This window comes from Athene cunicularia, assembly GCF_003259725.1.
Source record: "Athene cunicularia isolate RWA chromosome Z unlocalized genomic scaffold, athCun1 chrZ_part3, whole genome shotgun sequence".
NCBI classification, from domain to species: Eukaryota; Metazoa; Chordata; class Aves; order Strigiformes; family Strigidae; genus Athene; species Athene cunicularia.
In genome coordinates, this window is record NW_020799144.1 from 11,038,803 (window position 1) to 11,064,984 (window position 26,182).

The window sequence follows — 26,182 nt, forward strand, 5'->3', positions numbered from 1 at the left end:
TTTTTTTTTTTTTTTTTTTTTTTTTTTTAAATCTTTTCTTTCCAGGAATTCCTCAGACTGTTTTTAGCCTTTGGGAAAATCAAATGTACTTTTTTCTTTTTTTTTTTTTAATTTATTTTTTATTTTTTTTCCCCCCAAGCTTGAACACTGTTGCTAGCAAATTCTTTAGGTAATTTTGTAAGATAAAGGAAAAGATCATCGTGCTTAGTGCAGCCAACTAAAAAAAAAAAAGTGGATTTTTATCCTCAAGCAGGTTGGGAACACCACCCTTTACTATTTCTTACCATCATTTCCTCCTTAAAGCTGTTTTTTTTCCGTTCTTCATTAAACACACAACAGGCCAGATGATTAGGCTTGTCCTCAGGGACAATAGACTAAAAGCTTCAGGCAGGGGGCAAGTCACTAAAATTGAGCTTACATTTTCTTATTCGTGGAGGGCTAAGACTGATTTGATTATAAAATACAAAGCTTCTCCCCCCTCCCCCACCTCCTAAGTTTTTTACTTAAAAATGGCTGTAAGTGTAGACTGATGTATTTTGGATTCACAACTGGCATTTAATAATTTGTTCATATGAAGTATTTGGAGAGGCAAAATAAGTGTCAGAACAGGTCAAAGACTTGTAATGTAAATCTACACGGTGAACTTGGAAGTTTTTTATTTAATAAGCTACTTATATTAATGGGGGCTTATAAGAAAAATGGAGAGAGGCTTTTTATCAAAGCAGGACAAGGGGCAACAGTTTTAAACTGAAAGAGAGTAGTTTTAGATTGGACATAAGGACAAAATTTTTTACTGTAAGGGTGGTGAGATAGTAGAACAAGTTGCCCAGAGAAGTTGTGGATGCCCCTCCTGGGATTGTTCAGAGTCAGGTTGGATGAGGGTTTCAGCTACCTGATATGGTGGAAGATGTGCCTGCCCATGGCAGGGGGGTTGGACTAAATAATCTTTGAAGGTCACTTCCAAATCAAACCATTCTGTGATTGTAAATTATAGCTTTCTTTAAGGCAGATATATCTGTTTTAAGATAGAGGAAAAGGAAGAGCTGCTAGCAACAGTGAGCTTCAAAATGGGGTAAATGGTAGTACATCACTCGCACAGGGAGAGGTCTAAAGATAAGATTTTACCTGAAAATCTACCTTGGGATGGAGAACATGTATTTGAATAACTAAGGCAAAGGAATCTGACAAGAAGTTTAAACCTAACATTTCTGTTATGACCTATCAGAAGTTTCTTCGTGTTTACTTAGGACATAGTTCCATGGTCAGTCCATTCGCACATACATTTTAGCACTAGGTGGGATAGTCCTGCCCCTTTTCCATCCCCTGGTGCTAGTTTTTGTGCTTTTCTTTGTGCTGACACTAGTATTTATGTGGGTATATCACCAGCTGAATCAGATAAAGACTTGTTTGAAAGAGCATATGGCATTTCTTGCACGTTATTTTTCCACTGGATCAGACCCTTGACCTGACTCTCTGCCTTGCAAAAATGCTAGTGCTGGCAGAATTCAGGGTTGGGAGTGCATCACTGGAAGTGGGGAGGAGTGGGATGGATCCTTAGAGTGGTAGAAAATGGGATGGCACCTTTACATGTCCCCTGACTTCCTCCACATTTTATCACCTCTTAAATATCTCCAGAGTAGAATTTTTAGCACTTAGGCAAGTTCCGTATGAATGTCCAAGTAAGAGCTTCTCAGGAGTGTAGGCCAGGTTCTGGCTGGTCCTTCTTTGCCTGAATCTTTTGGAAGGAATTCAGAAAGATACTTATATTCCTAGAACACAGTGTGAATTTTGTGGGCTTTATTTTTGAAGTTGGGGACCATACTTTTGCCATAGAATGTCTTGAACGTGTTCCGAGTATGGCCATGGTGAAGGAGACAAAGTTGAAAAACTTTTTATTTTTCATGAATTGATCTAATAGGGTCTGTGGGATCAACTGATATCCTTCCGTTTTGTAGAAATATCAGTCAGTTTATGTAACAACACTTCTGAAGATGAATGTTACAGGATTACAGATAGTTTTTACAATTACAGCTTTTGTTTAAAAACTACTTTAAAATAAAATAGATCTCTGCACTCTGAACTATCACCAGGTTCTTTTTTTTTTTTTTTTTCCCTTTTGAATATAAAATTGAAGCCTTGAAATCTTTCATGAAACACAAATTCTCATGCTTCCATTTGCACAATGGATTGGATCACTTCATAGGATTTGATTAAATTTAATTACCTAGTCACTGCAGTATGACACATTGCCGTATTTCCTTTAAAAAACTTTCAGGCAAAACTCTTCTGGAAGTTTAAAATTTTTCTTTCGAGAGTCACACGGGAGATTTATCAAAATCCGAGGATATTTTTAAATTCTAAGTCCTGGAATCTGTGAATCTTAAGTCATAATAAAACTGAAGCTTAATTTAGAACACTGAAAGTTGTAAGCATGCAAAGTTTTAAGCGTTCACTGCTAATCATTATTCCCATCTTTGTTTTCTTTTCCACTCTTGTCTTTGCGAATGGTCACATTCATAAATACCTAGCATGTTTGTACGGCATGCTCGTTAGATTTTATGTAGCAACAAAAGTATTTTCCCTTTGAGGGCTAATCGAGAATGGTCTAGCATGGCTTCTTTAAGGCTTTAAATTCTCAGAAATGTGTGTCAGGAAGGCAGCAGGAAATATGGTGTAAGCTTCTGGGGTCACGGGAGTGCCCCTTTGAGAGACCTTTGCTGTTTGCTCTGGTACGTGTGAAGGATTAATGACAGAAGTTCACGAGCAAGGTTTACGCCTACTGTTAGTGTGGCATTTACTCACTTTGAGCTAGCTGGTGTTAGGATATTGTACTTTACAAGCTGGGCCTTGTGATTATGATCAATGTTGGAGTTTATCTTACCTGTTTTAAGTGGCTATTTGTCAAGCCATGAGTGAGTAGAAAGCCCTGTAATCCATAAAACAGTAGGAATCCCCTAGATTGCAGTGTGTGATATGTCCTTTCAAAGGTATATAAATAATATACCTGTTCAAACATCAGTTTATCTGTTCATGTTTGTGTTCTATATGGGCTATAAAACACATGTGTGCATGCCTATGATGTCTGCATATGTTATGATGAGTTCTGCAGCTGAGATTTATGTTTGCCTGGCTTCCTGTGAGTTTCTTGCAGAATATGAAAGTGGCTGGTTCTTCATCACTCTATGCCTCCTTCTCTTATTCTACTTGTTCAGACAACAACTCAACTGGTAAAGTACTCAGTGAGGGGTTTTTGTCTCAGTCTGTTACCTCTGCTGTCAGAGTTTCATACAAATTTGTGTAACCAGTGCATTAATTTTAATTTATCAGTATCTTCGTTAAAAGATTTATGGTTAACGAAAAGATTTCTCTTAGGCTCAGTGTTAGTAGTGAGATTAACAGTACGTATAATTTCACTGGTCCTTTCTGTTGTTGCAGGTAGGCAGGGCAGTAAACCATATGTCTAGGCAGGTTGTTGACAAATTAAAAAATGATATTCAATTTATTTGTCTCATAAAATATATTTATTCTTTAAGCATGTGGTTTTTGTCTGCATTCTCAGTAGCAACATTTTGTTCAGTTAAGCTTCATTACATAGCAAAATTACTCCTCTAAGCAGTGTCACTTTGTCTAAGGCATTCTTTTCTTCAGATGTCCTGTCATTACAGACCTACTGGTCTGGTCATTATGGTTAATACAAAAGGGCAGAATTCTGTCTCTCTCTCTTTTTTTTTTTTTTTCCCCTTTAGATTTCCATTTTAAGAATTTTGCACAACGTAAAAAAATGTGCAGATTCTAGGGAAAGAGACTTTGTTCTCAAGCAAGAAATTTTGTTGATTGTCTCCCACTTAAAAGAAAAAAACGTCAAGCTGCATATCATTGGTAGGATAAACTGCCTTTGCAGCTGAAATGGTGGGCTGGGAGGACCTCAGGCAGTTTTGCTTGGGAAAAAAAGCATGAAAAGGCAAGGTGGAATTCTTATTTTGTTAAAGAGTGTGCCACATGCCATCATCCCCATGATAAACTGATAGAAATGCATAGACTTAGCTTTAGTTTTGGAGAAAATAAGACAATACGTTGTGGCAAAATCCTACCCAGTAAATTAGACCTGACAGGACTGTCATCTGTCAGGTCATCGCATGGGAGAAGTTTTCATTCTGCACTCTGTTCCTGCTACTTATTCTGATGCTGGAGATACTTAATATTTAAACAGGGGGAGACAACAAAAATACCCAACTGCTAAGGCACACTGCCTACTGAGTCTGCCTGTAATCTGACTGCATCATTCTGCTCTCGGCCCAACTCTGTAGTCCCATCATCTTGCACAAATCTCCCACTGACTTTGCTGGGAGTTCTGCCAAGCCATGTCTTTGTGGCCAGGTGATTTGGGTTTAGCTGTGTATTTTGTTCCTTTATTGTCTGTGTATTTTCCCTAATAAATTGATTATGCATGAGTGATACATATTAGTTAGCAACAGAAAAAAAATGCTTATATTAATCGCCAACCATTTTAGTAATTTCAAAGCCATCCGCTTGTTCAAGAGTACATGATGTTACAAGTGTTCTTGGTCCTGCATGGTGAGGTGGAGATATGGTATAAAACAATGCTGGCAAATACCTGCTTTTTGCAGCTCGTGTTCCAATTTACAAGCAGCTACAAAATGTTTTGTTTGTATTTGCCCGCTGTGTCCCTTCTAAGGAATAGTCTGTCACATACCATGGATAGTGGCTGAGAAGGAGATGTAATATGGAGTATAAGCATAGGGAAAATGCTAAAGGAACAGAAGAGTTATATAGATAAATAGAAGATAGTGATGGTTTCTGCACTGACCAGTAAATGCTATTTGACAAACTAGGACTGCTGCAAGAAATCCAGCTTTCTGGAATTGTTTGGGAACTTCACTTAATCTTATGTTTCAGTGCCAAATATATATATATATATATATATATATATATATATATTTTTCAGTAAGAAAAACTCTTTTCTCCCTCCCCTTCACCGCTCTTCTCCCTCCCCTTCACCCCAAACCAAAGACTGCTTCTTTACAGTGTTTTACAATGCTTTCCACAGTTAGATGGGCATGTTTGTAGCTACATGGTCTCCTATTCTGAGATTCTGCCCAATTTAGGATAGATCTCGTTTCCATATCATGATGATATGTGGTGTTTTCTAAGGGTTTCAGTCTGCTGATGTGAAGACACAAATTTTAAAGAGAGGAAATTTCTTTAGGGTTCAGTACTGATATTCTAGATCACTCATAACCAGAAACAATGTTCTCAAAAGTTTATTAAAATTCTGTCAGTCAGGGTAATTATAACTAGGTCATTTTTCATTTAGTATGTTCCTGTAATGTATATAGATGACAAGAGATCATAATAAATACTAAATATTTTGAGACTGATTTTAATCTCCCACCTGTGCAATTTGGCAAAAATTCCATCACAACTGATAGGACTAGGCATTCATTCTGTTTCTTTATTTCTACCCCACTGTAACTCAGTGAAGTTTCAAGAAATTAAAGGTGATATAAAAGGCAGTGATGTTTCCATACTGTATATCTTCAGGATAAAATCAGTTCTTCCTAGTTTTTAGCAATCAATTGACTCTAGGTAGAGTTGAGGTTTTATATCCTTATGGAAATAAAATAAAGAAAAAAAAAAAAGTTGTTTGTTGTTCTAAAGAAATGTGTATGCAGTCAAGTTTCTGATCTAGTCTTTAGTCTTCAGAAAGCTCTACAGGCTTGTCTTCAAGCCTTGTGAATTTTCCAGTCTTCAGTTTTATGTTGGACCTGTTTTTTGTCTTTCTTTTACAAATAGATTCTTGGTAGGTCTGGGCACAGGATGTATGAAGTAATTAGTTTGTTTGACTATTAAATGTGAGTTGTACCATCACTGGTCTCTGTTTACAAGTTAATGAAAGAATGAAAATCTCACTGCATGCCTGAATCACAGAGTGAGCATCTTACTGGTAAATGTGCTCAGACAGTGTGGTTCTATGTGAAATTTTCAGCTGAGTTTTGGGTGCAACACAGCTGGTTTAGCACAGCACTACCCTATTGTTACACTCTGATCTAATCAGTTTTGATACAGTTATCCCGAGTGTATCTGCACTGTGTTACCAAGAATTTCTAGTTAAGTAGGCAAGGATGGAAAGGATCTGAGAACTTTGTTTCAAATTTCTGGGTCTTCCTTGGTCAATTCATATGTTTTGTTTTGTTTTTCTAATTAGTACTTTATTATTAGAATGCTTGGCCATCAAGCTAATGATTCTTGTACTGAACCTTTTTAGATAACACTATTACTAACACTATTTATTTTAAAAAAAAAAATTATTCTAATCTTTATGGAGAGGTGATATTTTTTACAATAGATAAACAGCTAGATTATTTGCATTTGCTGATGTCTCCTATTTTATGTATCATGTTGGTGGATAATACTTGAAGCTATTGTATTTCTAAACTTTATGAATCCTAGCTCACTTCAAATTAATGATCACCATGTTCCACCTTTCAAAAAAATGTTAGAGTGCAGGACAGTGGAAGATGTAAGACAGATACTGTTGTGCATCAGCTTTTAATCTTCATTAAGCCATATGTATGTTCAAATAACATCCCATAAAAAAAATAAATCTCACAGAAATCCTCTCTTCAGACAGTTGCTGTGTGCAGGTTGGATGAACAGTAGTCAACTTTCCCCTCAGGATATTGTCAGATGGAAGCATTTCACTGTAAAGTGTTTGCAGCTGGAGATGTCATAAAAAATGATAAAGATCCTATCATGTCAAGTCTGAGCCAAGTAGGGGCTTTCTGTGTGCTTTACTTCCTTCTTTGCTTTAACATCCTGAAATACTTTATTTCTGCAATGTGTTAAAGTCCCTGAGGCTAGAAAGAAATAATTTTAAAAGAATGACTATTTGGGAGAATCTCACTGGAAAGGCTTTTGTTTCAGCATGTATGCAATAAAAAGAGTTAACCCTTGAAAGAATAACAGAGTAAGGGTTGTCATGTATGCGAAGTCATGGACTGTGTTTTACTCTTAGGAAAGGAGCAAATGAAGAAGGTGCTGTGAGGTAAGGCAAGGTGTGAACAACAGTAGCTCCCCTGTATGCACACTTTTGGCCAGCAATAGATGCGAGGTAACTCACTCAGAGTGGTCTTCCTCCTAAGAAGTAAGAAACCATAGCTCTTACAGTATTTAGAAACTTTAGATAACAGATGAGGTTTCTGAAGGAGGTCAGTAACTTGGTGACTGTAACAAATGGAGAAAATAAGTCAGAGAACAGTGAAATAAATTTGCCCAAACAGAAAAGGACTCCAACAGCTGCCTAGGATATTGGTGCAAACTCTTTTTTAAGTTGTACTAATCAGTTCTGTTTCAAATCAGCTAAGGTTCATGGATTTCAGCTCTTGCACGTCTGTGCATCATTAAATAGCAATGAAATGTATCTGTTTCAGATTTCCTTGTTCCACTAACATAATTCATCCTTTCTCTCCCCTTCTCTCCCCTTTTCTAGTTAAAGCAGAAAAAAAAACCCTGGTAAAGGGATCTCTCTCTGGAACTTCAGTGCTGCCATGCTTCTTTTCAACCACACCCACTATAGCCTCCAGCTATGCAGCTGAGTATCTTCGAATCAAATGGTCAAAGGTTGAACTGGATAAAAGTGGAAAAGATGCAAAAGAAACCACTGTCCTGGTGGCTCAAAATGGCAACATCAAAATAGGTCAAAGCTACAAAGACAGAGTGTCTGTTCCGACCCATTCAGAGGAGACCGGTGACGCTTCGCTGACTTTCTCCAAGCTGCGTGCAAGTGATGCAGGGGTGTATCGCTGTGATGTTATGTACGGAGTGGAAGACACACAAGGCATTGTCTCGTTGGCTGTTGAAGGTAAGGATTTATCTGTTTTATTTGTAGTCAACAGTGATTCCAGTTAAAACAGAAAAAGTCAGCAAATAATGGATAGCCAGAGAGCATTGCATCTTTAGCAATTTAGCCTTCCTTAACTGTTTGCTCTTCCCATTCTCTTTCAGTCTTTTATTTATTCTTATGAATCTGTCCCAATCCATAGCCCTCTCATTTCCCACTTGCACCTTTGGGGACGCTACTCTTGATTCCTGGAACAAATGCTCTTCGTTTATTCCCAAAGGCGTTTGATAGTAGTTTGGGTTTATATCCTTTGCAATAGAAGCTCCTCCTTTTACTTTATTTATTTTATTTTATTTTTTTTTTAGGAAATACCTCTAAAGTTTTCTCAAACCAGCCATTTTGAAACATGACACATATTGTACTAATACATCTGCATGAAAATGTCAGTGTCCTTACAAGACAAACTTCACAGGCAGAAGCAGTTTCTCTTTAATTGTTTGTGTAGGATGAAAAAAAGCAGCTGCCTTGCTAGTGGATCTGTGGTTGGCCTACCTTGCCACTTGATGTACAAAATCATGATGCCAGCAAAATTGGGAGCCACTCTTTCTGTGACAGGAATGTCAAGCACAAAGGAAGAGTTTTCTTTGTCCTAATAATAAAGGTTTGATAGGTAGAAGGAAACCCATCTGGCAGAAGCTGCAGGAAAACAAGTAGGGAGGTGGCTGCTGATGTTCTTCCATGTAAATGACCCAGGGCTAGGAATTTGCTTGCCATCACTATAAGGAAATAGCCTCCAAAACTTGGAGGGAGAGAACACATAAAGAGTGTACGCAAAAACAGATAGAAGAAGCAGAACTTTCAAAAGCATGTAAGCAGCAAAAGGAGCATAGGTGTTTTTCTCTTAAAAGCCTGCTCATGCAGCACGATAGGTATGGTGTAGAGACTGCTCCAGAGTCTGGTGCTGTATAGCCCTGTCAGTCTGGCGCTGAGCCTGAGCTAACAACCTATGCTGAAAGGCAGGACATATTAGCTCAGGCTCTGTGCCATGTAAATGAAAATTCTGGACCCAAATTACTCTGCGTGCTTAGAACAACACTGTGCTGTGTGGATGTACCAGCTCACGTGAGCCTTAGTTTGCGCTCTGCTTTGCACTTCTTTGCTCTTAGATGTTTTTTGAAAGTTCAGTATTTACTCAAATGACTGAATCTCAAAGCAAACATTAATATCTGCTGCTGGACATTATGGCTTTAGCTAAGGATTTTTGTGAACTTAATACTGCATTGTTCTTCCAATACACTTAACCTAACTTGAACAGTCTTTTGGCATTTATTCAATTAAAGGTTTTGGAGGTGTGGTCTTAATTTGGGAATACAATAAATCAGTGTAACCATTAATGTCTAAATAACTTCATAAACTCTTTTGACCTGATGGCAAAAGCAAAAGAAATCCTGGTTTGAACATTAATTTTCAGTAACTAGTGTACCTGACATTCTTTATTCCTTTTCAATTGCTCCCTTGACTACATATCTATATCCAGGAGCAGCAGTTTACTACAATAACATATCTGATGAATTATGGCAATACTTTAGCTTCTGTAGTTAGTGCTCCTTCAAAACACTGCAATGAGATGAACTGATTAGATTGTTTTTAATTGAAAGTAAATTTCACACACTCTGTTTTCTTGCTGCAACTGTTCTTTTCCATGATTGCTTTAATGTCAACACTTCAGGAAAGGAAAAAGACAGATCTTGACCCAAATAGAAAACAATGTTCTTAGATAGTGATTTGTGCACTCCATTCTCCATTTTCTACATTAAATAAACAAATGCCATTTATCAGACATCATAAGGATTTCCTGTGAATGTTGCTGCTCCAGTCTGACCTCATCTCAGTAAGGCTTTATGCTTTTTATATTAAAAAAACCTCCCCAAAATGAAACATGACCCCCAAATGTAATTTATTTTCATTATATTTCCTTTTTGAATCTGCTCCGCAAAGTGATAACAATTGGAGACCCGATATCTTCTGTACATTTTCCCTGTGCATCCTTTGCTGCCTGTTAGCGTGGTGTGGGGAGATATTTCCACGTGAATTTGGGTAACTTCAGAGCTGGTGTCTAGCATGGTTCAGCACTGTGCTTTGGTCAGCTCTCCTGTGTGGATCTGGGGCTGGTGCTTACAGGGCCACCCGTGAAGTCCTGGTAAAATTATCACCAGTTTTGCTACTCAGCACATTTTATACTCATCACAAGTGAAACACAAAATGCATTTGTGAAGCAGTCTTTCTCTGAGGACTGAGCAGGCATGCGTTGCTTTAGGTTTTCAGTGGATTAAAAGTACACGGAAAAAGTGGTAGCTCTGGCTCACTTAGTACTTGCTCAATCGTATAACTTAACCCTAAAGTGAAGCAGAATAATTTTATTAAAGATAGAAAGCTTCTGCAAAATTCCTGGTATGGGGCAATTTAGGTGTGGGAAGAAATGTTACAGAAAGTAACATTCATCTGTTTCTTTAAGTGCCAACACTGTTGTGTGTGTTAAGTCTAATTTAATACATTTTTCAGAAATAGCCAGATGAAATAGGCCAAAGCTTATCTGCATTGTTCTGCTGAACTAGATGAAATTGCTTGTTTGTTATTATGATAACTTTATGGGGTTTGTATGCTTGTTTGTTTGAGCATTTTTTAACCAGTGCAGGACTTGAATTCTAGATATTTACAGGATTTCTGTTTGTTTTATGGACATACCCCCATTTGAAACTTTCCAACAAAAAGCACATTCCAACATCAGTTCAGCCAGGTAGATAAGCTTAGACAGCTGTGTTGATTGTTCTTCAAATGAACATTTGCAAGTAAGATAATAGATAACTGGGAGTGCTAACTTGAATAAGAAAATTTATTGCAATTGCTATTTCTAGCCTTTCTTTTAGGTATGGTAGAAATATCAAACTGCTACTGAATCCATTCTGTATCAAATGAATGTATTTTACCAGTGATGAAATATGTTGTGAATGAAAAACATAACTTGTAAGAAAGAATAATTGTCTCTGTATCATATAAATATTCCCAGGTTAAGCTATACAAGTCAAACAATTGGCATTTGTCATTGAAATTGAAAAGTAAAACTTTTAATGCTAAATTTTTTCTTACTTGAGTCTCAAGACCAAGACTGTCTACAAAAGGTGTGGATAGCTATCACAACAGACAAGTTTGATAATTTGTATGTAATTATTCAGTTAATTTGCTATATTTAGATGCCAAATGAACTTCTGAAGTTGAGTAAAGTCAGATTTATATGTTGTTAACAGCAGTATAAATACTAGAATTACCAAGGAGATGGGATGTAAATACATGTGAATATATGTGAATAATAGCTAACTTAAACACAACCATGTTGCCTTTGTTTCTACCTTACATATTTCTACTACATCTCTTTTTGACAGGTAAAATCTTTCTGAAGAATGGCAGGATCTTGAAAACTGCCATAATTCTGTGCTTTTTCTTTGCTTTGGTTATAGGCTCAACCTATGCCAACCACTTGACTATCAGTAGCTGCTTGTATTCTTTTCACTAGGAGCTCAGAGACATCACCAAGACACTGTGGCTTAACGTGGCATCAGCTAAGCATTACTTACCTGTGTGTGCATTATTACCTTGTGATAGAGGTGAAATAACTCAATCTGGACTCTGTTTAAATTGCTCAGTTTAAAGCTAAGTCTGAACCACCTTGTTTTTACTGGGAGTTTAAGACTGGCAGTGTTCATATTGCTAACTGGGGTGATTTGGTCCTGGAGGTTTGATCTGGGAAAGTCATAGCCATATAGAACTAGAAGGACATGCTGGGTTACTTCATCTAGTTCTGTTGGTATTGCAAATAACCCTGTTACGTGCCCTGCTACGTGCCTTTATACATCTCGAAATCAAGCTAGGCCACCCATTCACAGGTGTTATCAGGTGCTTGGCATATTTCATCTCTAAGATCACTGGGGTTAGATTGGACTGTACCCTATATGTTGCTATTTTCATTTTACAGCTGGTGAAAGTGTAAGAGAACAGAGTGAAACAATTTTAGCCCACACAGGAAGTTTCGGGGCAGGCAGATGCCTGCCCCGCTCATTAATGGCAGCCGCAGGGCTGTCCTTGGAGGCAGGGGACAGCAGCAGTGCCAACAGGTCTGCAGACTCATGCAGAGGGGCAGTTTCATCACACTAGATACCTCCTTTCCTGTTACTAATACCTTGCATGCTGGTTGCTGCTATAATTAGCTCGACCTTTCAGATGAGGATATTTTATGTTCAAAACTGATCTAAGAGTATTACAGTGTTATATGCTTATATGCTTCAACTTCTCACAAGAAAAGAAATATGCAGAACAAATAATTCATGGTTGTTTTTCCTTCCATATGTTGTCTTTGCCTTCTCTTCGCATGCCTATGAAATTTTCCCCTTTTCTCAGGAGCAGCTCTTCCTTTGTCAGCTCTTGTAATTTCATCTTTCTACAGCACTTTGAGCTTTTTTTCTGACCCTTTGTGATGTTATGAAACCCACAAGTCAAACTGTCTCACATTAGGAGTACTTGACCTCACAGTTTTTGAATGCTTAATGTTATTTTGTTTTCATTCTTAGTCATTTCCTTGCCACTGTTGTCTGAAAATGTCAGGTCTCAGGAGATGGTTTTCCCTTCTCAGTAGCTAACACTGAGCTGCCACTTCCTTCCCACTTTAAGCTGGTTTTGGGCAACAGGGGAATTTTCACTGCATCCTTGTAGATACATTTGGGAACAAGGTGGAGGTTGATGACCAGCAGGTAATGCCTTCTGAAGATCGTCCCCAAGCATTTGCTTGCTTGCTAATAGTTTACCAAATGCAATTTCACAACCTTGGCTTGGATGACAAGTCTGAAATCACGAAACCTGAAGTCAGGGTGGGATTTATTTCACCTTCAACAATTTAATGTTCCATGCCTATTCTAAGCTAATCATCTAGGCTTGTGTTACCCTCATCTCCTTTCTGATGAGTGTCTGGTGAGATGAGCTCTCTGGAAGTCCTTATGCCTGGTCACCAATTAGAGAGCTTTAGATGACTAGTTTAGTCTAGACTTCTAACCTTTAGGCAAAGCAAATTTTTGTAAGTCGAATCCTAGAATGGATTTTATAAAATATTGCTGTACCTCTCTCTGTCCACTTTTATTCTCTCTGTCTAGTTACAACAAAGCCCATTTGAATAAAATAGTTTTGAAATACCTTGTAAAAAGATGACCTAGAAATGCAATGCAACAGTACTCTTTGTTCTGGAACATAACTGAATATTTAATGAAATTCTTGTTTTGTGTGGTGCTATGATATTGGGAAATTAGAAATAACATGTATGACCAAGGATAATCAAAACCAAAAATCTGAGCCACTCATTTGAGCTAACTTTTTTCTTATCCTCGTTGGACATGATTGGATTTAAAAGAATTAAAGTAGCAAATGGATTTCTTCCAGTTTGTTACTCCTTTTTCCTATCTTGTTGGTGAATATTCTAATACTGAGAGCAATTTATCCTTTTCTTACTGATGTTTTGCAAGACCACTCTTTTAATGAACCTCATTTTGGTAGTTTCTGTTTAATTCTGCTGCAAGTATGAGAGACTTTTTTAGTGTGCTTTTTTTTTTTCTAATTTGTTTGTTTGTTTATTTGTTTAAAAAAACAGTAAAGAAAATCCTAAACTTAAAATGCTGACCCTGCTAATGGAGAGTAGCAGCAATTAGGGAGACAGAGTAGATGGTAATTCACATTTTCATTTTTATGCAAACTCTTCTTTCTTGCAGGCATTATAATGATAATAAATGGGAGTTGTTTCCAATGTGGGAACGCTGCCACTCAATTGTGCTGTTAGCCCTGAGAGATTGTGTGTTGACAACCTAATTGATTTATTCTCTCTACAGCCAGAACTCTCCTTCATTATCTCTTAAGTATGGCATTTGAAGAGATGCTTTTATTTAATCTTTTAGACTTATCTGTCTTGAAACCTTACCGCCTCTTGATGTTGAACTTTCGTGCTTCCTTGCTAACTAAATTAACACGGGCTGCTGCATTTTTAAGCTTGTGTTTTACTCTCCTGCACCATGGATCCTAAGGAATCTCCAACTTCTGTAGCTGGGAAGGAAAGAGCACAATGGGTAGCGGCCATCAAAGGATGGGAGAGGGAAATTTATTTCTGGGTGATAAAGACCCGGGGTCTATGTGCAGAGCACTTCAGGAACAGGGAAACAAATGTTCTAATCAAGCTGCTGAGTCCCTCACACAAGGACTCTAGGAACGTGGCAGTGGATGGGCAGGCTGGTGGGGTTTCTGCATCAGGCTGGATGGGGGTCCTTTGGTGGGACAGCTCGCAGGCCAGGCAGGGCACGGTATGCCTTCATGAGCTGGATGGTAGAGCAGAGGCCAGTACCAGTGGCTAAACCGTTTTTGAATATTGGTCGTCCCCCCAGTACAAGGACAGTTCAGAAAGGCTATTATTTTCTAAAAAAATTATTTTAAGTAGCAGTGCCTTAGCCTCAGTGAGCATTTTTGTGAGCTGCACAGAGATAACAGCGTGGGGCAGGTGATTCTACTGTGTATTCAGAGTTTAATACAGATGTAGTAAAGTCCTTCCCTTGAGAAAAATGCAGGTAAAGCTCAGCATTACTTGTTTTCTTTATCTGGACCGATTTGGTCAGAGGAGCTCATGTACTCCTGCACGCGACTGCGTGGCTCTGTGAGGATGGATGTACAGTTTTTGCAAGGAGGAGCAACGTGCAAGTTAGTGCAGGAATTCTTTGTCCCTGGAGAGCAGGAGGCAGTGGGGCTGAGGGAGCAGAGGGGTTGATACGCACTTTCTCTCTCCAGGGGGAGAAGTTCCTTGAGGCGTCTGGCAAGGGAGCTCCTGCTGATGCAAAGTGAGCCTGTTCTTAGGTTGCCAAAGCCTAAGACAGGGGTCAGAAGATGGGTGCAAAATCTCAGATGAAGAACACAAATGAATTATTCATGCAGGAAGCTGAAAATGCTGCCCTATTCCTTCCTTTCATACAGTGCTCAATCCTGTAACCTCTATTTTGGCATGCATTTGTAATGTAAATTTTCTTCTGCATTAAAGGCAAGGAGGATCACCAAACTGTGATAGCTTTGGTAGTGGGTTGGGGGTTATTTCAGGCGTCTGCACCACAGAGGCTAAGGTTTGAACATAAAAATTAACAGTATAACAACTACTACCATCATCATCCTTTCTCCTTAGATATTCTTTGCTGTGTGAGACAACTTCTGAAATTCAGGCTTTATGTGACTCCCAAGAATGCATGTTGCAGTAGTGTGAGCTCACTAGTGAAAGTGTACTGTGATTTATTAACCATACCAGGAGCCCTTCCTCTGCAGTTCCATGAGGTTTTGCTGCACGATATCCTGGCAAATAATAAAGCAAAGTTCAACCCAAAGGTGTAGAACTACAGTACCAGGCACTTACCTGTGGAATCCCTAATTTGTTAAAAGTGAAATACTTTGTGTTTTTGTTTTCTGGTCTAAGACAGAGATAAATGATTAAAAAACATTCTCTCTTGCTCAGACAGAAGTGAATTTTGGATGCTACAAATTACTTTCCTGTGAGTGCTCTTTCTTGCAGACGCTGCTACTCCTTCCTGTAATTAGACTGACTTTGTTTGCCAGATGTTCAGTGACAACATTATACTGCTGTAGTCTGTTTTCCAGTTGCTTTATTTGTTCCTAGGACAACTCCTTTCTTGCCTTTTCTTTCAGAGAGGAAATAGACAAAGGGAAAAAAATCCTTTACAAATGTTTTAAAGTGCAAAAGCTCGGACAATGGATTTTGCCCCTCTCTCTCTGTCTAACTGAAACAATGAAAGTCCTGCACTTTAATCTTCTTAGCCCTAGGGGGTCTTCTAATTATTGCAGCTGTTGCACAGGCTTATACATACTGACGTCCTCCTTCCCATTCATCTTGGAGGCTCTTTTATGTCTATTAGCTCCTCACTGGAAATGGAAGAGCCTTCAACTCTAAGAATAGGTGAAGTTTACCTTTTGGATCAGGGTGAGGAGAACAAAGCATTCTCTAAGTTCCTTTCCAGGATTTACAAATGACCAAAGGCTCTTCTCAACACTGCAAAAGCTACTTTAAATTGGCACTGATATTAACTCTTTAGTCCTGCCTTATTCGGGTGTCATAGGGATCCCAAACATGCCAGCTAGGAAGGGCAGTGGTTACTTCCAACATGGAAGGAATGAGAAGCGAGATAGCTGGTTGTGGAGAATGCATTCATATATATTTAAGCGGTAGGAAGCTTTAAAAAAATACAAGTTCAGAGAAATATCTTGCCATCTCCTGCTAAATTAATGAACCTTTTTGTGGTTGTACTGAGCAGCAGTGCTCTTGTGCCTAGCTGAAGTAATATAGCATCAGTTAAGCAATCTTGAGGAAAAAAAGCAAAACAAAACAAAAAAGAGGCAATTAATCTAAATGCATATCAAACACATTTTGTGTTTGTAAAGTAACAAATTGAGTGAACAAAGTGCTTCTCATACTTAGGCATTTCTGGTTTGATCCTGAGTTAGGGAGTCAGTGTCAAATATTGTATACTACAGAAACACCAATGCCACCAAAAAGAAAAATTTAAAATGTTTGTATATATTTAACAGTAATGTGCAGTAAAGCCAGATGCCCAGCTTGTGAATATTATTATGGGTTTGTGCTTATAATTCAGGGTAAAAGGTTTATCTGCTTCTGTTGTGAACTCTGTAAAACATGCCCATTTCTTATTTTTAGATCCAGAACATCAAGCAGGGTCACTTGAACTCATGTTTTTATTTACTACTATACCACTGAATATAGTAGTGCTCGTTTATACCAACAGGTAACTTGCTCACAGTGTCAACTAATGTTACAAAATTCTGAATATATTAAAATATACATATTTTAATGCATGCCACAGCTTTAAAAAACTTTCCAAATAATATTTTTGTTATTATAACCTTTTAAATTCCAAACATGATTAGTTGCTGTTGCCTAACACTTTATGTTGTGAGGTAGTGTTCTGTGCTGGACATGTGATAAAGGACTTTGTTGTTTAGGGTACACAAAACCAAAATATGTGCACGCATACGTGTGTGTGTATGTGTATACATATAAATACAGTTTTGTGCATGTTAAGACAGTGTAAATTTGCCCTAACCAGGCAATGGAGGATGCCCTATAAGAGGAAAAGTGCAGGGATACGGGAGCTAGTAAAGCTATCTCTCTGACATTCCCTTCCAATCTCTCCTGGTACAGACAGTTCACATTAATAAGAAAATGTGCTTGAGGCTGTGATTTAGCACTGAGGCTCTCTGGAGCGGTGTGGTCCCCATCCGTGCTGTTATGCTCCTTTGGTTCCCAGCACAGGATGAAGTTGTCCCTGGTCTTTTCTAGCTCCTGAAATCTGCCCAGAAATTGTTTGGAAGGGTGTTACAGGGCCTGGGCCAAATAATGCAGTGAACTAATCTAATAATTTAACAGTCTCGGTGACTGAATTGCAGGCACCTGGAATATTTAATTTAGTAATATATACACAGCCATAATTTTTCAGGGTGTATTCTTGTCACTGTTGCCAAACAATGCTTGGGTCCATTTGAAGCTGAAATTACATCGTTACTTGGAAGAAGCACTGTTTGTGATGGGTTCTGTCAGTGCTTCTGAAAAGGCATTTTATGGGGATGCTAGTGGCCTGTAAGCTTCCAGTTAGCGGCTGCAGCTGGTGTGTGACTCGATATTAAATGATGAAATATGGGGATTCCCAGCTTTTCCTCTTTTATTTTCCATTTCTCTGCCAGTAGCTTTGATAAAACTGGTGTCTGATGACTGAGGTTTAACCTACCTATGAGTAGTTTTCAGATAACGTATTCTATTTAAATTTCAGAAAACTTCTTAGTGAATAACAGCTAGAAGAAAAATTTGTATTTTCTATTTATTGGCCATGTCTGGACCTTTAATAAGTGGCAAAATTTTACTGAATTTGTCTGCATGAGAAAAAAATATTTGTAAATATGTTGGAACCTCTTGAATCAACACTTTACTAATTTACTCATATTTCTATTTATTTGTAAATTAGCATATTTCTTCCATCTTTCAACAATGCTCTAATAACAAAGACTCCTTGTTAAATTCATTATTGCTACAATGCCACTATTTCCTCAAACTGTATTACAGTATGTTATTTCCTCATCATGAAGTACTCCAATAAAATCACCAGAGAAAAGGAACATTTTATGGTTTATTTTCCTTGCTTTGTAGCCGTTCTGTGGAGTGGATATTTTACAGTGTTGCAATGTTTCTGAAGATTTTAGAATGCAATAAGTGAGGTTAAATGTTATTTTTCGGGGATCATTAGGGGGCATCTTTGATGTTAAACTGTAAAAGACACTGGCAGTAGGGGGGAAGTGAATTTGCAAAGTGGAATATCTGTCTTCTGCTGCTTTGGTGTTGGTGCTCTTTATGGTTTGCTTTAGGTGTGCATGTGCAGCTATTGCTGAATTCAGTGGGAATTATGTGTATATAGAAAACAGAATGTGGCTGCTAGACAGATCCTGTCTTAACCAAAACCATCTTAACTCTAGGTCTCCCTTTCCAAACGTCTGATGTGCTCAAGTAACTTAGAAATTGTTGAGATTCTTTCCAGAACCAGAAAGGCCCCAAATAAAAGAAATCGTTGTTTTGTCTGTTTCATTTGTAGCATGTGCAGGAAAATAGGGTTATGAAAAGTTAACCAAAAACCATATATTCATAAACATCATATTTGTAGGTTTGATGCATAGGAACAGACATCACAGCCATCACCGATTAACAACTCTGCATCAAAAGCAAAATTTTTTTGGTGTGCCCATTGGTCATGTGTCTCACTGAAGCTAGCAGACCTCGAGGACTCAAGGGATCCCCCATTCACGACACTCTTGCATGCAGCTACTGCAGCTGGCTGCTTCAGAAAGTCTGTTTTTAAGGCCCCTTTTTCTGAGGACTAGATGTACTTAGTCTTGTCTGGTCACACAGTTTTCCTTGAAACTGGATGTGCCATCTAGATCCATGAGCCAGTGTGTCAGGTAGCACTGTTAGCATGAGCAACCTTGCCTGCAGTGCAATTAGCCAACCAGCGTTTGGAACTGGAAGAGTACGGGTAATATCATTGACACGTTTTAACATTCATTCTCCCTTTTGATGACGGTGTAATACAGCAGTGAAAGTGCATTTATGGTTTAATTACTTTTTTCTGTGTGTACAGTGAATATAATTTCACCATTAATAACATCAGGTATTATATAGTTCCTGTGAGCAGCCACTAGAGGGAGGACATCATTTGTATGATAGCATATCTCTTAGCCTTTTACTATTTTTACTGTACCTACCTGATTTCAGCATTGTAACAATACCGAGGTAAAATTCCTGTATGATGATGGTGGCAGAAACGATGAATAATGTGTCACTAATGTAAGTTTTTGTCTTTTCAGGTGTTGTATTTCACTATCGTGCAGCAACCAGCAGGTATACTCTGAATTTTACACAAGCTCAGCAGACTTGTCTGGAAAACGGTGCTGTCATAGCAAGCCCAGAACAACTGAAAGCAGCCTATGAAGATGGATTTGAGCAATGTGATGCTGGATGGTTGTCTGACCAGACTGTTAGGTGAGACATTTAAAAGACCCCTTAACAGAGTTTCCCAAAATTCCTATGTACAGATTTAAAATGCTGAGTTGTTGTGATAATAAACACGGGCATGCTGCATTTCAGATATCCAATTAGACATCCAAGAATCGGCTGCTTTGGAGATAAAATGGGAAAGAAAGGAGTCAGAACATATGGACGCCGTTTTCCTAATGAAACTTATGATGTGTATTGCTATGTGGAACACATGGAAGGTAAGCATCGCGGATGGAGTGACACACTTCATAAGAGAGAAGGATCAATATGTTTACTGATATAAAATGGTGATTTGCAAAGTTTGCGAAGTAAATGCGACAATGGTTTAACAAGATTCAGTGGCGAGGTTCACTTGGTGCTTACTGCATAGAGGACAAGGTCAGACAAACTGTCAGAGAAACCCTCCCATTGAGTCATGGGGTTCAGAAAGGAACCCTTGTATTCTAAACTCCTTCTCAGAGAGGGGTCTAGGTGCAGCTGGATCCACACCTACTCCCAGACTTGGTCAGTGGTTTATGTCTGAAGGATTATACATGCACAGTTAATCCTTTATATCACTTAGTTAAGATTTCAAAGTTTAGCATGCTATTAATCACTTGCCGAGAATCTGCTGTGGCAAGGACTCTCTCAACCTTGAGGATTAGCCTTGAGAGATGTCCCGGCTTGAGGGGAGATCCTGGCACGCAGACTGCTGCTGCACGGGAGAGCTTAACAGGCCCTCGGCTGTCCACTATTCAGTAAGATAATTGACCTATAGTCGTATTTACATACTGACTACAGAAGTTAGTTTCTTCCAAGTTTGGCTTGAGTCAGACACTGACAGGCACTGTGGTTAGGTGGGCGCACCGTTCAAGTTAGCCTTTGGCTATTGTGTTGTCATCTGTCTCCCCTGCATCCACTCTGAGCCTGATGCTGTCATCACGGCCAGACGTGTCCAGTACAAACACCACGGGTGGTTACCCCTTGGCCAGGGTTACGGGAAATATAGGTCAGGTTGGGGGGGTGGGAGGGGTGAGGCAAGCACACTGCCACAGTTAGATAGGTCCATATTTACTCTGCGCTGCAAAATTTAAAAGTGACTGTGGAGCTTCTAATGTGGAAAGGCAAAGAAATAAGAAATTCTGTGTAAAACAAGTTTTGGCTGTCTGAATCTGAAGAGAATTGCTGATTGAAGTGAACCTATAATTTGTGGTCTAGCAGGCCTTAATTAAAGGCAAATATGGAGTCTACAAAGGGACAGTCAGGTTTAAAGCAGCTATAGTTAGTGCAGCAGATCTCACAATAGTTGCTGTAGAAGCATCTTTATTTTTTGAATGTTATAAAAGGATTTTCAAAGAAATGCATATTTGAGAAACTATATATACTGTATGTATATATAAAAACATGGATATAGTATGTGCTAACTGTATTATGTTCATAAAGTATGTAATTAAGTTTTTTATGTGCCCATGGCATAAAATTAGACAGATATTTAATTGAACTCCAAGTTTAATAATATCTTTTTAAAAAAGGGTCATCTCAGCATCAGAAAGAAACAAACAAGGAAAAACTGCTGAGGAATTTGGATCTTCTTTAGTAAAATTCTTTGCAGTTCCATAGTATGACTACAGTATTTGCAAAAGCTGCTAATTAAACAGCTCTAATGTAGCAGAGTGATGATGATTCTGCCACGTGGGTTCTACGAACCATGGTTCATATTGTGAACCTCATGGTACCCTGTGATCCATGGTTAGGCTCTGTGATTGGTCTTTGTTTAGCAAAGATATTGACAGTAGAATGAAAAATATGGTAAATTTTTCTGTAATTGGACAGTGCATGCAGAAATCTCCCTATTACAGGTGTGATGTTGTAACTGTTTCTTATAATCTCTCTTCTGGAAGTGAATTTAACTCTATCCTTTCAGTGGGCCTATAGATACGTTCCAGACACCAGACATCCTTATGCTTAGACATTACTGTGACTAGTTAAATAAGTATCCTTAAAATATAAATGCAGAAATAGCCTTTCCTGTCACCTATTTTTTTTTGGCTTTGTGCTGGTTATGCACATGGGAACTTCATTCTGGTACAGAAATACTTTGCAACCAAGACCAAAGTACATTTTCCATTTACTGCAGTGGTCTGAGTGTATCACACTGCTTCTGTCATGACAGGGTTTTATTCCATACCAGTTTCACTGTTCCTTTCTAAAAAAATACTTATAGTTCCTAATTATATATCTTTTGGGTTGATTTTTTACTTATATGCATGTAGTTTGTTCTCCTCAGCAGAACAATAAATCAGCCAGGGCTCTGAGCAAGCCTGCCTTTGTTTGTGTACATATATTTGTAACAAGCAATAACAAAATTAAGGTGCTCAGTGTTTGTATTCTATCACAGAGCAGAAATAAATTAGATCATGGAAAGTTTTCTCCTCCTTGATGATTTATAGAAACTTTAGTTACTGAAATCAGTAAGTGTTTTTCTCTTAGTAGCCAAGGATCTGCCACAGACTACATTCACCTTGGAGAATTATAAAATGCAAGCAATACAAGTCCTACAAAGACTCAAACAGACAGACACTTGGGAAGTCTGAAAATTAAGTGATGGAATTTTGTTTGTGCTCACCGTTGTCTTAATTTTATGTTCCATCTATATCCATCAATGAACAACACATATGAACACCCAGAGTTCATAACATTGATTCTCCATCAATCCTTGATGGGATTGAATTCTGAATAATTTATGAATCAAGGCTTTCAAATTCAATTTGGGTCTTTCTTAGGTTACAGAAATAAGTTTTGACTAATCCTTATCATTCCTGCATGAAGAGCAATGCCTTGTTCCTTTCCCTCTTAAGAACCGAAAAGTGTAATGGAGAAGCTTATCCTGAATGCATGTGAGCCAGCACTTTGTCAGGGACACATATTCTCACTGACCTTTTAAAAATAAAAATTTAAAAAAATCAAAACTGAAGCCTACCTCACCGAAGCTAATATTCTGTGCTTAGAACAATCTGGAAGGAAGCCGTGAGGTTCAACGAGGTTGCAGTGACTGTGCAGTCTTTGGTGAAGGTACACATGCATAGACTTTTCGTTGTTCATGAACATTAATTGACTCTTCTTTGTTACAAAATTTTGTTTACCAGGATTTATGATCTGGCTTTATGTCTCTGGGTAGCTCTACATTTCTGTCCTATTGCTGTGGGTGATGATCTGTTTAAAGGTATTCATGTCTGTGTGGTCTTTCGGCTAGACTGTGGTAATGTGATCTGCTTGGCTATGAAATCTCCAGCATTTAAGAAATATAAACTAGCTCAGAATATTGGGGAGATTTAGTCTCTATCAACCCAGGTGACAACAAGCACGTACATTTGACAGCACTGAACATGTAAAAAACCTCATCTTTAAGCTATTTATGTAGCAGAAAGGTCCTGTATGTGCTGTGAAGCCATGACTGCTGTGAATAGTTACCTGAGATAATTACCAATTAGGTGTACAGCCTCAATCCCACTGCATAGGGATTTATTTTCTTTTCTGATTATATTGATTGATTTTAATGCCAGATTATTATGATAGTTAAATGAGGATACTTTTCCCCATCCTTTTGTCTAGGTGTTTTTTCTACCTATTTTCCCAGAAGTTTTCAAATGAACTGGTGTCTGAAAATAACTTATAGGAGTCAGAAGGAGTGATGGTTTTATGGATATAGGGTATGGGCACGGTATAGGCATGTTATACTGACATGCAGAGGAGTTAATTTATTCCATTTTGATGAAAAGAAATAGATGCATGTTCCACGGTACCACACCATGGTATAGTGCAGGATAAATTACTCTTCAGTGCTTTTACACAAACCTGAACCTCTGAGCCAGAGTTCCCTTTTAAGATGGGGCTAAGGAGCCAACATGGCTGTCTATTTAACAGAAGCAGTTTCTGTAAGAACAAAGGTTAAGTTCAAATACAGAGCTTGTATGAAGCAACACAGCATCAATGAGATTACACTTTTTAACCACACATCCGTATGTCAACAGAAGCTATTAAAAGGTGAACATTGCAGTAAACTAGATCCAGTGTTTGCTGTATTGTAACACATTCATGTACTTGTAGAAGACGTACTGTTCAAGATTTAAGTTTATGACAAATTTCTGATTGCCCTGACCACCCAAGGCTGATTCTACAAGGTATGACCTTTCTCTTGTAATAAGCACTCTCAACACTCCCTTAATAACAAAGGACCTTCATGGTATAGTGTAGAACTGTGTTAGTATACTGTAAAGTTCTGTTTAAACATGATTGTTTCCATGTGAATTTGAAAGTTCATATCTGCATAGCCTATTCCGATTCAATGACAAATCTCTTAGACTTGCACTGAAGAGGTCCTTATTTGGAGAGCCTGTGTCAGTGCGATGACTATTCATGGAATAAGATGTTGCCAGATTAATGATATCAAAATCTGGGCCATAATGAGAATGTCATCATGGAAGTCATTGAACAGTTATTGGTCTGTTGGCCGCTATTAACATGTTACCCCAGAAGGCCATAAATGGCGGTAGAAATTCTTGCAATTATTTTAAAATAAATGTGTCTTGAATTTACAGTACTAATTTGGGTACTTGCACTGAGGATTTGTGGGAGCAACACCATTTCAGTTTTCTTCCTTTCTGGCCATATGAAATTACAAAGTTAGCCAGAGACTTGGATTTCTCCTTGAAACACAAACTATTAACTTAAATTAAAACCAGTTGTCTAGGCTAACTCTTACTGTTTCCTTGTTCTGAGGAAAGCCAGAGAGATTAGACTGCACAATTATAAGTTAAATATTTTGAGTTTTTCTAAAACACACAGAAGAACAATTATGGAAACGATTTAAAATTTCTGAGCTCCTAGTGATAGAAATAAGAATCTGAAGTTAAAATATCATTCAATAGGTACTGGTCATGGTCTCTTATTACAAACTGAACTACATTCCCCATATTTCACCACATATTTCAGTGCACAGAGCATTAACAAAAAACATTTAGGATACCTTTAAATGTGGGAGATTATTTACTAATAAAGAGTTTAATCTAAAATGATTGAGCTGAAAAGGTTTGAATATAACTCTGAGGTTCTCTTAACACCTCCAGCTGAAGCAGTGTCTGCACCTGCGTCTTCTATGGAATAATTCTTTGAATGGAAATGGGTGATGGGGAAGGAGGGGTTTCCATTCTCTTTTCAGATAAGTGTATGTGATTGATTTGACAGTGCTCTGGTGTCAGAAATGGAGACAAAGTGAGAGCTGCTTGCCAAAGCCCACTGATGAAGTGAGGGGCTCTGAGTGTGGGGTGCGGAGCCAAAGCACAAATTAAACTACTCCATGCAGCATTGTCTTCTGGCCAAAACCAGTTAGAAGCCATATATGTCTAACACGCGTATGTAATATGCAGATGTGGACTCATGTTAAGAAAGTTATTTTGGGGTGGCTGTTGGGCAGATTATACAGTGTCCCTTACATGCACCATTACACACACGCACCCCCAACAGTATGTGCAAGGAAGAAAAAGAAAAAACAGAACCAGATGTCCTTGAAATACTTCCCACCTAGTCTTATGCACTTTTGCTATTGTCATGGAAATTTCTGTGAGAATAATATTTAAAGAAGTCATAGTCTAAATAAGGCTTCGGGTGAGAAGTTTCTTCTGTGTTTGGGGCAGCTAAAGTTCTTCTCCAGAGTCCATTCTGATTCTGGAGCAACAATTAGATTAGATTTTAAAACAGGGACATGAGTAAAGAGTCTTTTCTTCTTAGTTTGGGGCCTGTAGTAGAGTCACAGCCTTTACATTGGCTTATACTGGACACTTCTCCAGCTTTGTATTGTGTGACCTAATGCAGGGTCATGGATCCAAGAATTCTCAAGACAGTTACAGAGCCCAAAAAGAGTAAAATAAAATGGAATAACACCATGGTGGTTTCCATGCATGACATTGTATCCAAGCTCATAATGTGATAAAGCTCATCTTGTAAATTATTTTTGTAAAAGTAAGTCAGACAAAAAAATAATATAGAATGCAGAGATCATTTTCTCCTTCTGTATAAGTAAACGTCAGTGACACTTTGCAGCTACATCAGAGCTCTCTATGGTTATAGCAGTTTCCATGCAACTCTTCATGCTTGAGGTCACGCCTGTGGGAAAAGTATACTCTCCCAGTCTTTTCAAATGCAGTGGATTCCTGTACAGCCTATGGTTTTGCATAGAATAGACCTAAGACATTCAGGAGAGTTTAATTAAATCATTACTGATGTGTATCAAAAAGAATCAACTAACTTGTTCTGACGTGTAAGAGAAAAAGGCTTCTTCAGCTTGTCTAGCTTTCTGCTTTAAAGCTAAACATAGCTGCTTAGGTCTTTGTGGTTTTCCAGTCTTAAAAAGTGTTTTGCAGTAATTTGTGACTTTGTTAAGGATACCTCTTTATTAGTCTGGTGTGTCAGAGAACTGGTCCTTAGGAGTGGCAGGATGGAGGAAGAGAACTGCAGCTGAGACAAGACATTTTTGTCTGTACAGTTTGGGAAAGAGGTGAAGGGCTGGAGCATGAGTTGAGTTAATAAACAGGCTATTTGTAGACTCAAAGGCCCCTGACTGTAGTAAAGACATGTGAAACTTTTCAGGTCTG

The 26,182-nt window shown here is 38.2% G+C and overlaps 1 protein-coding gene across 2 annotated transcripts in view; it reads left to right on the top strand.

Moving 5' to 3' along the window:
• Nucleotides 1-26,182, top strand: part of VCAN (versican) — a 113,666-nt gene that overhangs the window by 8,166 nt on the left and 79,318 nt on the right. For both annotated transcript variants that reach the window (XM_026866583.1, XM_026866584.1), the window contains exons 3-5: nucleotides 7,511-7,882; nucleotides 19,364-19,538; nucleotides 19,644-19,771. In XM_026866583.1, coding sequence (XP_026722384.1) covers nucleotides 7,511-7,882; nucleotides 19,364-19,538; nucleotides 19,644-19,771 — 675 coding nt within the window. The remainder of the gene's footprint in view (nucleotides 1-7,510; nucleotides 7,883-19,363; nucleotides 19,539-19,643; nucleotides 19,772-26,182) is intronic.